General features: G+C 36.8%; 1 protein-coding gene across 2 annotated transcripts; it reads right to left on the minus strand.

The window, feature by feature from the left end:
* Positions 1-408: 408 nt before the first annotated feature.
* Positions 409-10,779, minus strand: sla2b (Src like adaptor 2b). 2 transcript variants are annotated; one of them, XM_067372465.1, is made up of 8 exons: positions 9,355-10,779; positions 7,568-7,704; positions 6,279-6,378; positions 6,108-6,194; positions 5,701-5,804; positions 4,171-4,320; positions 2,319-2,451; positions 409-2,197 (listed from the first exon to the last, which is right to left on the minus strand). In XM_067372465.1, exons 2-8 carry the CDS (start codon positions 7,656-7,658, stop codon positions 2,065-2,067), a joined length of 798 nt encoding a protein of 265 aa, XP_067228566.1. In that variant the 5' UTR covers positions 7,659-7,704; positions 9,355-10,779; the 3' UTR covers positions 409-2,064. The 2 variants fall into 2 exon arrangements, with proteins under 2 accessions (XP_067228566.1, XP_067228567.1); XM_067372466.1 differs by having other exon boundaries at positions 410-2,197; positions 2,319-2,448; positions 9,355-10,051.
* Between the last annotated feature and the right edge of the window lie 648 nt (positions 10,780-11,427).

The raw sequence follows: 11,427 nt of genomic DNA on the forward strand, positions 1-11,427 counted from the left end.
GGCAACACTGTTTAGGGTAAATTACTTGTAATTATGCATAATTTACTGTTACACATTACTACACACTCACTATAGTAGTAACTGTCACCTTAAAGGAAAGTCTTTTTTTTCAGATGTGTGCTTGTTTCTTTCTTTAGGTAACTATTTGCCATTGTTACATGTTACATGTAATTACTATAGCAGTGTTTCTCAACCAGGGGTCCGTGGACCCCTAGTGGTCCTTGACATAAAGCCAGGGGGTCCTTATAAAATATCTGAATATGAATTTTTGTATATATTGACATTGACATGTTCCCATAAAAGAAGATAATATATGTATAATATAACTGACTATATGACAAAATATAGGACAAATCAACTAACATAGTAGTAAATTATAGTTTATTACATTTGGTTGTCACAAAGTCATTAATGATACCATTGAGTCAATTTTATTCTGGGGTCCTTGAAGATGGTTCCAAATATGATGGGGGTCCATTACTCAAAAAAGGTTGAGAATCACTGTACTATAGCAATGACTTCATGCATATTACACAACCAAACCTAATCCTAACCCTATAGTAAGTGCATGTAGTTAATCAGCACTTAAATGTGTAATTACACTGTGACAAGGACAACTTAAAATAAAGTGTAACCCTTTCTTTATAATAAATTGGTTTAATATCTCAAACACAATATTCACAACTTTTATAGCCACTGTACATATGATTAATTTAGTGCCAATACACACTACAGCCTCGAGGTGGCACTGCAATTTGATTACGCTCTACCTGTATCATCACGCATACTATTGTGCCAATCATTCACTTCATCACATGTAGAGGAACATGCAGCCTGTCAGGGATGTTACATAACATGGAAATCTTTTAGGTCAGCTCATAAATGCCTCTGCTATCAGTGATGTGTAGGAGAAACTGGTTTGATGTAACAGATAAAACGTCCACACAAATTCTCACTTTTAATTTCTAAGAACATTTTAAATCTGTTCTCAGCAGAAGTTTGCTGTAAGGTTTTTGAAGAACTTGGCTGGTATAAATATTCCTCTGCACCCTGAGAAGAGACCACACAGGCATGCACAAATCTTCACTTCCTGCTGCTCAAGACTGCGGTTTTTTTCAGAACAATAGGTGCAAAGATACACAGGAAGCACCTCAAGATGCTTTGTATCTGTAGAAGCTGACAAAAGATGAGATTGTTGTTTTTTTTATGTTTATTTAAAAGAGCATAATTGATGTTGATTAGTCCATTAAAAAGATAGTTCGCTCAAATTAAAATGGTCATTATTTACTCACACTCAAAAACTGTATGACTATGTGGAATGTAAAAGATGTTTTTATGAATAATGTTGGTGACTAAACAGTTTTGGCTCCATTGTCTGGTCCAAAATTATAATAGATGTCAATGGACACCAAAACTACTATTCTTTTGATGACAAAATCGACATGTTTGGGTGAACTATCCCTTTAAGGAACTGTGCATACAAAGATTCACATTTATGTTCCAAGTCATAAATAAGTATTTTGTTTGGCATTTTCAACAAAAAAACAGTATCAAAATATCTTTATCACTTGTAAAGCTTCTCGGGAGTTCCTCATCTCATCATTCAGTAATCGCGATCACATTTGTAACGAGTCGCTGATAAAGTTCCAGAAAGTGTGAGAGGAGTGGAAATGGATGCGTACGCCACCCAGCTGTGTTCCCCCTCCCACTCACACACTCCTCTGTCGTTATTTCCTTCAGTCGTGTTCTCTTTCATGTCCGCCAGGAACGAGTCCACACAGGAAACTGTGACATCTTTGTCTCCAGCACCCACTCTGGAAGAACAGCAATGAGTCAATGCGCTCGGCCGGGAGCTTCATCCGACGCCGCTTTCGTTCTTAAACAATTTTTACGCATTTCTCTTCAAAGAAATACACGAATGAAAATAGACGCTTAGATGTAGTTTTTGGATATTTTTTTCCGTTTCTGGGTCTGTTTCGAAAGTGTGTCATCCCAGATCACAGACAGCATCAAGAGCCCAAAGTCATTCAAACACTCGTCCTCCAAGTCTCTCTACAGTCTTCCTCATGTTTCCCAGAGCTGACAGCAGTCCTCGCATTCCTCAGTCATGTAGAGGTACGAGTTAATGGCCTCCTTCAGTCCTTCGCTCACCAGAGACTCCTCCGCACCCTCTTTACTCTGCCCGAAGATCATGGAGCTGTGAAGAGAGTTAGTTTAGAAACTGCTCTACTATGTTTTGAAGGTTCACTGTTCAGATGATATTCCTAGTGTCATTCAAGGCATTTAATTTGTGACTGATTATGATGTGTTTGACGCACCTGTTCACATCTTTCCAGTTTATAGTGGGCCTCTTCACGGCAACCGGAGGTGGGCCGGTTACAACAGGAACGTTGTTGGATCCAATGATGAAGCACGGCTCCCCCAGAGTACAGCATAACCCGTCCGATACTTCTGAGGCAAAGTTCACATTTAATCTCTGGCCACAACACTTACATACATGTATATATTATATATACTGTGTGGTTGCCAGTGTGTTGTTTTGGGTGGTTGCCAGGACTATTTAAGGTGCAATACGTAATCCACTTTATTTGGTTTCTGACTGATACAACAGTTGTCTTTGACTTGACCCCTATCAGTATGGGTGAAGCAACATTCATTTGTTTGTCAGCTGTAGAATTACCCTGTTCACAGCCATTTTTGTCACCCACAATTTATTCCGCCACATAAAGTGTCACATAATGGGGGATTACAGAGATAAACTGAACTAGCAGGTCATGTGATTTCAAAATGTCAGTCACCTTGAGGCCTTATGTAGAATAAAATGTTTTTATAGGCACTGATATGACTGGAGCCCACTTCCCATGTGAGTCTACATCATTTAAAGATTTTCTCAGCTATTAGTGCACCACCAAGTCTTATATCATATGTCACATCAGTATCAACCACAAACCCAGCAATGCCACACAGAATCACTGGGTTCCATTATTGAGCTAGGCCATGTGTCCACCCAAGCGTTTTTAGCCAGCACCCTTTTGAAAATGGCTTGCTGTGGGCGCTTGACAGAGTTTTGGGGGCGCAACGTTTTAATCAGTTGAAACGCTATATGTGCGATGATACGGAATAATCGCGGAACTGTTAATAGTATCTGATTTTGCAAATAGTTTGTTTCTGAATATAAAAATGTAGACACAATGAAACATATTTGCTCTGGCGCTAGTTTTGGATGAAGAGATGAGCTTCAGTGTTGCCAGGTTTGTGTAATAAAATCAGCCCAATTGCTATTCAAAACCCACCCCCCATGTTTTTTTGGTTTGTTTTATTTGTAGTAAAACCATGGTTGGCGGTTCTCCGGTAAAAATCACATCGTGAAATAAAAATTGGGTAAAAACATTGCGGTCTGGGGGGTAAAAATTGAACTCAGGGTTCTAAAAATCGCATTCTGGTTAGTAAAAATTGTGTTCTGGGGGTAAAAACACTGCAATCTGGGGGATTAAAATTCTGTTCAGGGGGGTAAAAATCACATTCTTTGAAGTAAAAATTGTGTTCTGGGGGTAAAAACACTGCAATCTGGGGGATTAAAATTAGCTCAGTGTTCTGGGGGGTAAAAACATTGCGATCTTTGAAGTAAAAATTGTGTTCTGGGGTAAAAACATTGCGATCTGGGGGAATAAAATTGAGCTCAGTGTTCTGGGGGGTAAAAACATTGCGATCTGGGGGGTAAAAATTTAGCTCAGGGGGCTAAAAATCGCATTCTGCAAAGTAAAAATTGTGTTATGGGGGTTCCAGGGGGTGGGGGGGGTCGTTTCAACCTTTGGTTTAAAAACACAACAGTGTGTAAAAGTAGCCCAATTCCACGGGAAAACCGTTGTCGATCATTTTTTTTGTTGGTCGGTGTGGTATTTGTTCCGCCCCTCCTGCACACTGATTGGACTGCTGGGTAAAAAGTGGCAGTGATGAGCGCTGTGTTTTACCTAAAGTTGAACATTCTTCAACTTTCAGCGACAGGTAAAAAGCGCAGAGCACTCAGCGTGAAATAGACATTCAGCGCCTGCTCATGCTGCTGATGGTGTTCTCATTGAAAACAATTGAAAAATATGCTAGCCTCGTGAAAAAAACACTGGTGGACACACGACCTAGTGGCTGTAACTATGACTATAACTTTGTGTGTACCTGAATAGTGTGCAACCAGGTCTGTGAGGGTCCTGAAGGTGAGTCCAGGAGAGATGTAGACCCAGCCGTTCTCGATGCAGTTGATACGGTAGTGTTTGACTGAAGCGCGCTCCTGCGAGCTGCTCTTACGCACTGACAGAGTGTGGTTACCTGGAGGAAAAATACAAATGTTACCAATTGATACAAACCGAGAGTTTACATTTTCTGAAGAAAAAAACAGCACTTTTTACATGAAAAAATGCGAGTCCATCAATGTTGCTAATCAGTTTCTGAGGTATATTTTAACATGTTGGTATGTGGTTGTTTAGGTGTTCCTGGTGATTGCTAGAGTGTTCTGGGTGGTTACTAACTGATATTTGGTTTTCATTTTAAATATAAAGTTTTTTAGTAATTTGTTGTGCTTTTGTAATTTTTATCGTTTTTTTTTTTTTTTTTTTAGTTGTCTGTAAAGTTAAGTTTTAGTTTTTTTTTTTTTTTTTGTTTATTTAGTTTAGATTAAGTTGAAGTACCAAAATAACTAAAACAAAAATGAGAAATGTTGCTTTGGCACCTATCAGAAATAAAATTATAATATTTTATATTTAATTTTATTTTATATTTGTTTCAGTTAATGTGCATTTTATTTCAAGTAATGAAAATGATTTTTATGGTTTTAGTTAATGATAATAAACCTGTGCATCACATTTAATAATATTTTATTAATATAGCATTGGTTTTTATTTTTGTTATCAGTTATGAAGATTATGAAGGGTGTTCTGTGCTACATTTTATATTGTCATCATGTGTTTGTCATGTGTTATGGACTTATGGTGAACTATTTTAACACCTATATTATTATGGTAGTTATCAGAATATACCAATCATATTTTTGTAGTTCAGGTAGACTAAAATATTGCATCAGTTATTGCTCCTGGTGGTTGCTAAAGTGTTTATATAGTGTTCTGGGTGGTTACTAACTGATATTGGGTTTTCATTTTAAATGTAATTTTCTTTAGTAATTTGTTGTGCTTTTAATTGTTATTGTTTTCTTTTAGTTGTCTGTAAAGTTAAGTTTTAGTTGTTGTTTTTTTTTTTAATTATTATTTAGTTTAAGAAGACCCAAAATAACTAAAACAAAAATGAGAAATGTTGCTTTGGCACCTATCAGAAATAAAATGATAATATTTTTTTATATTTATTTTAATTTTATATTACTTCAGTTAATGTGCATTTTATTTCAAGTAATGAAAATGTTTTTTATGGTTTTAGTTAATGATGATAAATCTGTGCATCACATGTGATAATATTTTATTTATATAGCATTTTGCATTCATTTTTTTTTTTGCATCAATATTTAATAACAGTTATTGCTCCTGGTGGTTGCTAGAGTGTTTATATAGTGTTCTGGGTGGTTTCTAACTGGCTCAAGTCAAAATAGCCCACCCAAGTCAATGTGTCGATAAGTTAAAAAAATATATAGATATTTCGTTTGATCGTCAGTAAGATGAAAATCATAGGATATTAATAAAACTGGCATTAGTGTGTATGTACCTGGGAAGGTCTCGCTCTCTCTGATAAGGAAGGAGCCGGGCTGATTATGAGGGAGCATCAGAAGTTCCTCTGCTTTCTGTTTGCTGAGACCCACAAACTGCCACCTGCACGAAAACACACACACAGATGACTGATGAGTGTGATGACAAAAATCAAGAGCAGAGCAGAAGGAAAAAGCAGTAGGTAGAGACTCGTGAGTAAGTGATCAGCAGGGTCCTTGTGGGTACAGTGCGTCCCCAAACTGATAATCAGATCACACACTGTATCCAGCTGTGCCCACTCTACACCCCACACAAAGTTAACCCCACTACAGAAACTACAGCTGATATCATCACCGCCTCACACATGGAACACACTGGATCAGACCACCTGACCATCGGTGTGATGATGTCATGAGTTCAGCTCACCTGTTGTACACTTTAGCAGTGTAATTGCTGGGGATGTAGCTCTCATTTCCTGTGGCTGAAGAACTTACTTTCCACCACTCTCCCTCACTGTAACACACATTATAACATCAGATTCTCATACTGATGAGGCTCTTCATGTAATGATGCAACGTTGTGCAACAGCACACTTACTCTGACAAAATGTTGAGCCTCTCCCCCACTCTGATGGTACAGTCTCCCGGACCTCTCGATGGATAGTCGTACAGGGACACCACCACGCATCTACCGCTGTCTGCACACAGAACAAAACATCACCTTTAGTCCTGTTAATCTGCGCACATGATTCAAAAATGGTAGCTATTTTTAAAGAAAAAGATTCTACAAAAAAAATCCTACAGTAAAAACCCTTAAAGTTACCCTGATATTTATAGTGAAAAGTTGTTTAACATCATATTATATGCATTTTTTCTGTTTTTTGGAAGTAAAAAAAGTAAAAATATGATGCAATTTATGGTGGAAAACAATTAAAAGGCTTTCCCAGAAGTCCCTGTGTGATGTTAGTTTAGTATCATTAAAATACTATTACAGTTTTTGTTAATAATTTGAATAAAACTTCATTTTTATATATTGGGTTTTCATTTTAAATGTAAAGGTTTATAGTCATTTTGTTGTGTTCTTGTAATTTTTATTGTTTTTTTTAGTTGTCTAAACCTTTATTAAGGTTTACTTTTTTAGTTTATTTAGTTTTAGTTATTTTGGTACTTTAACTAAACAAATGAGAAATGTTGCTCTGGCAACTATCTGAAATAAAATGAGTCTTTTAATATTTTATTTTATATTATTTCAGTTAATGTGCATTTTATTTCAAGTAATGAAAATGTTTTTTATGGTTTTGTTTTAGTTAATGATAATAAACCTGTGCATCACATTTGATAATATTTTATTCAAATAGCATTGTTTTTTTATTTTTGTTTTCAGTTATGAACATTATTGTGTTCTGTGCTACATTTTATATTGTCATCATGTGTTTGTCATGTTTTATGGACAGGACACTTATTATGATGAGACTTATTATTTTAACACCTATATTGTTATCAGAATATACAAATCATATTTTTGTAGTTCAGGTAGACTAAAATATTGCATCAGTTAATGGAATATACAGCTGTCATACCTGAAACCTTGTCATTTTTTACCGTGAATTTTTGGCAACCTCAGCTCTCAGTTTTTTTTTTTACCATAAATTTAACTGGATGTTTTTTTTTTTCTTTTTCTCAAGTCTATCATTGATATCAATCCTCAACCTAAAGTATGCATACGTGTAAAGCACACACTGAATGCTGTAGTTGCAACAGTTACCAAAACTTAAAAAAGCATCTAAGCTTCCGTTCTATGCTATATTGCACTTTTTTACATTTAGTGCTGCATCACGAGTGGGACCTCATGCACACATAAAGTGTGTACTGCAGTGCTGAACTCACCCATGGACAGAGAGTCGGCTCTTTCCTCCGTGTCCAAGAGAACGGCATGTGCGCTGGATCCACGCCGGTCTTTACTGGGCCGACTGCCCATAGTACTCTGGAGTGTTTAGGTGCACGATGCTGATGGGAACCACAATCTAAGGACAGAAGAGCGAGATTTTTTTTTTAGTACTGACTGATGTGTATTGATTTTTGATATTCATTAAACAAAGCATTAAAACCCCCCAAAACATACATGCACACAGAACAAATCTGATGTACAATTTTATCAGGCCACGGCATCCTTATGTCAGGCTTTGACCGTAAGGAGGAAGGATGTCGACAAACCACTTGTGTACACTGATAAAAAAAACTTTCCATCCGCACTTTCACTATCACTCACTTTTTTTAACTTGGACCAACAAAAAAAAGAAAAGAAAAAGGGGAGGCCGTTCTAAAAATAGATCTGGTGCAGTGCTGAGAACATTCTACTATTTTCTGTCATGCTCAGTTACATCACAATGGTGCAAGATGCATTTGTTTATGCGACCTATGTGAAACATAATGATTCAGTATGCAAATTCCAGGTAAAATATCACTGGCTGAGATAAAATCATAATATAACATGACTCATTCTCTTAATATGACTCTTATATTATTATGAAGCGACAGTAAAGTGCTGAGGTACAATCTTCCACTGCCTTCCCACATGGTGTGAAAAAAGATCACTGTAAATCATTTGAAGGAAATGAACCGGACGGTCTGATGATCAAAACAACCTCAAAGAGCGTTTATGCTCAATATTTTTTTCCTCTGCTAAAATACCATCAACACATAAATATTCCTTTTCCAGTATTTCTACATCCTGTACTCTTATTACATCGTAATAACATTGTAATAGCCCAACAGTTCAATTACTGCTATTAAACATTTTAACGAATGCACAATGTGACTTTGATTTCAACACCCTCATATGTTGCATTAACATTCATCAGTGATCTTTGAGAGGTATTCTTCTTTATCATATTGTAATGCAGTGGCACCGGTCCCACAGCTATATGATATTATTGAGCAGATGGTCACCTGGTACCACAGATGGGTCTCACTAGGTCATCAAGGTCTCCAGGTCCAAATTACAGACCTCATACCCCGGGCACCGAAATAACACATGCGTAACGGATTACATTTGCTACATACAAACACAGCTATACTGGAGTACACACAAACAAACAACAAACAACGGCTAAAAGTCATGTCATAATCTACATTTTTGAATAATATATCTCATGGGTATGGCGATAAAGATTTAGTTAAAGATTAGAACAAGGTTACTAACTTCCTGTCGTGGCAATACAGAGTCGTTTTTATCAGTATTTAAGCCATTTAATCTGACTTTCTGAAGTCTGAAACTTTAGGTCGTTAGAAAGTATCACACCAAACAAATGACACCGACTTCAAAATGGCACACAAACCCGCACTTTTCTTTGAAACGCCTTTGAAGCAAGACGTCTGTGCGAGCGCACGCTTTTCAAGATGATCCCGACTTTGATTTCAGATTCAAGATTATGACTTTGAAGTTCGAGCTTCTCGTGTTAACTTTATGAACATAGACATTCTTTTAGACGCTTATTATTATTATTATTATTATTTAAAAAAAAAAATGGCAAGACTTTCTTCCAAACAAAAATGGCATTTTAACTAATGTCACTATGATTCTGAATTCACGCTTTGGATAAACGAGCTAAATGAATAAAAGTTCACAGCACTCAACATAAAGACATTAAACAGACTGAAAGTGTCTTACTCACCTCATGGTCTTCAGGCTAACTTTGATGACAATCCTTCCTTACAAGCAAACAGAACTCCTTCACCTGCACATCTGTTTATGAACGCATGCAAAAGGTCTGAAAACTGAGAGAGTGGAGTGAGAAAACTATTTCGAGAGATTCTGGCACAGTTCAGAGGCTAGTTTCCTTCAGAGGCAGTAGTTGAGCTTGAGGTGTAGGATGCTGCTGTGGTCGTCTCAGTGTTTTTGCAAGCACACTGAGGTAGGCAGACTTATTTACTACTTGCCGTTTCCTGTGACGAACAGGTCTAACTGTCACTCCTTTGCTGACGCACAGATGTCTGACAGCGAGAACAGACTAGAAAGATGTTTTGATCATGTCTGAGGCGTACTAATACACAACACAGATGTTGGTGGAGGGAAAGGTTTGAATGTCATGACGTCATGGGCTAATTGATGAAGCAATACAGATGCCGATGGAAGCGGCTTACTAAATTTAAAGAGGTTTCGAAATTCTCTGGTGATAGTTTCTGCACGTATTAATTTCAATATTCCCAAATGCACTGAAACCAATTGCCATAGCAATTACTGTCATGGAAACTAAATGGCTCCAGATCATCGAGAATTGCTACAAATGACTGCTCATTTTCCCAGCTGGGAAAAAATAAATAAATTCAAACTGAACTTTATATGAATTTCCGAATTGCAATGCCATCTGTACTCATAACATGTTAGATTCAGACTTGCATCACTTCAGACTAAATGTTGAGTAGTTACTTATGCGGCTGAAGATGTTCCGATACAAATTCCCATGACAAGTGGAGTGAGTTAATTAAAGTCGTAGTGGGATGTCATCCTACCTGGTGACAAAAAGTTCAATGCACTCTAATTTCAGAGGAGAAGCAAATCAGCAAATCTATACGGTAAGTGAAAAAGTACACAAGCTGTGTGATTGTGCACATCAGATGGAAAGATCACTCAGCACAGATCTGTTATTGACAGATCCTTTCTGCTGTGGTCAATGTTGTACTTGAAGTGCTTGAAGTGTGTATGCCACAGTTTCTAAAAATAGCTTCTAAATGTGTCGTCTTTGACCACATGCAATCAATAAAACCAGTCTAGCTTGCGATCGGAAAACTTTCACAGCTGGCTGAGCTGACAGAAAAAGTTTGGCTGAGATGGGTCATGCACAGAAGTGCACATTGAGCATCTGATTACTCAGTGCATGAAGGGGCGCTTTGAAGAGATTTGGGTCACATCATACTTAGCTTTTCCCTGAAGTCTAACTATAGTGTTAGTCAATGTTTTATTGCCCCAAAAACATTGTTTTCCTTGACCATTTTCTACACTCTCCCAGCTCCTCAAAAGGTACACCAAAATGTAAATTGTGTAATTCAAATTCAAACTTACTTTCTTCTGCAGAAGAAGTCACTTTTCTAAAACTCTTCACACAGTGATCACAACAGCAGTCAATGTGGGCTAAACTGTGGATCATTTATTATTGCTTTGGCACAAAATGCATTCAGTGACTACTTTCAAATTACATGAATTCTTTTCTCACTTAGACACAACCACATCTCTATGCACCGACAGGCCAATTTGCATGTTATTTTTTAAAACTGTTAAACTTAACTCTAGAGTGCATAAAGGGGGTCAAATAGATTTTTTTAAACACTTTATCAATGAAAACATTTATTAATTTTATATTGCATGAATTCTTCAAAAAACTTGTTTCTGACCCTTATTAAAGTCATTTTCATACAAACCCGATTCCAAAAAAGATGGGACACTGTACAAATTGTGAATAAAAACAGAATTCAATGATGTGAAAGTTTCAAATTTCAATATTTTATTCAGAATACAACATAGATGACATATCAAATGTTTAAACTGAGAAAATCATTTTAAGTGAAAAAGTTAATTTTAAATTTCATGTCATCAACACATCTCAAAAAAGTTGGGACAAGGCCATGTTTAGCACTGTGAGGCATCCCCTCTTCTTTTTATAACAGTCTGCAAACGTCTGAAGAGACAAGTTGCTCAAGTTTAGGAATAGGAATGTTGTCCCATTCTTGTCTAATACAGGCTTCTAGTT

This window comes from Chanodichthys erythropterus, chromosome 20 (assembly GCF_024489055.1).
Source record: "Chanodichthys erythropterus isolate Z2021 chromosome 20, ASM2448905v1, whole genome shotgun sequence".
Lineage (NCBI taxonomy): Eukaryota > Metazoa > Chordata > Actinopteri > Cypriniformes > Xenocyprididae > Chanodichthys > Chanodichthys erythropterus.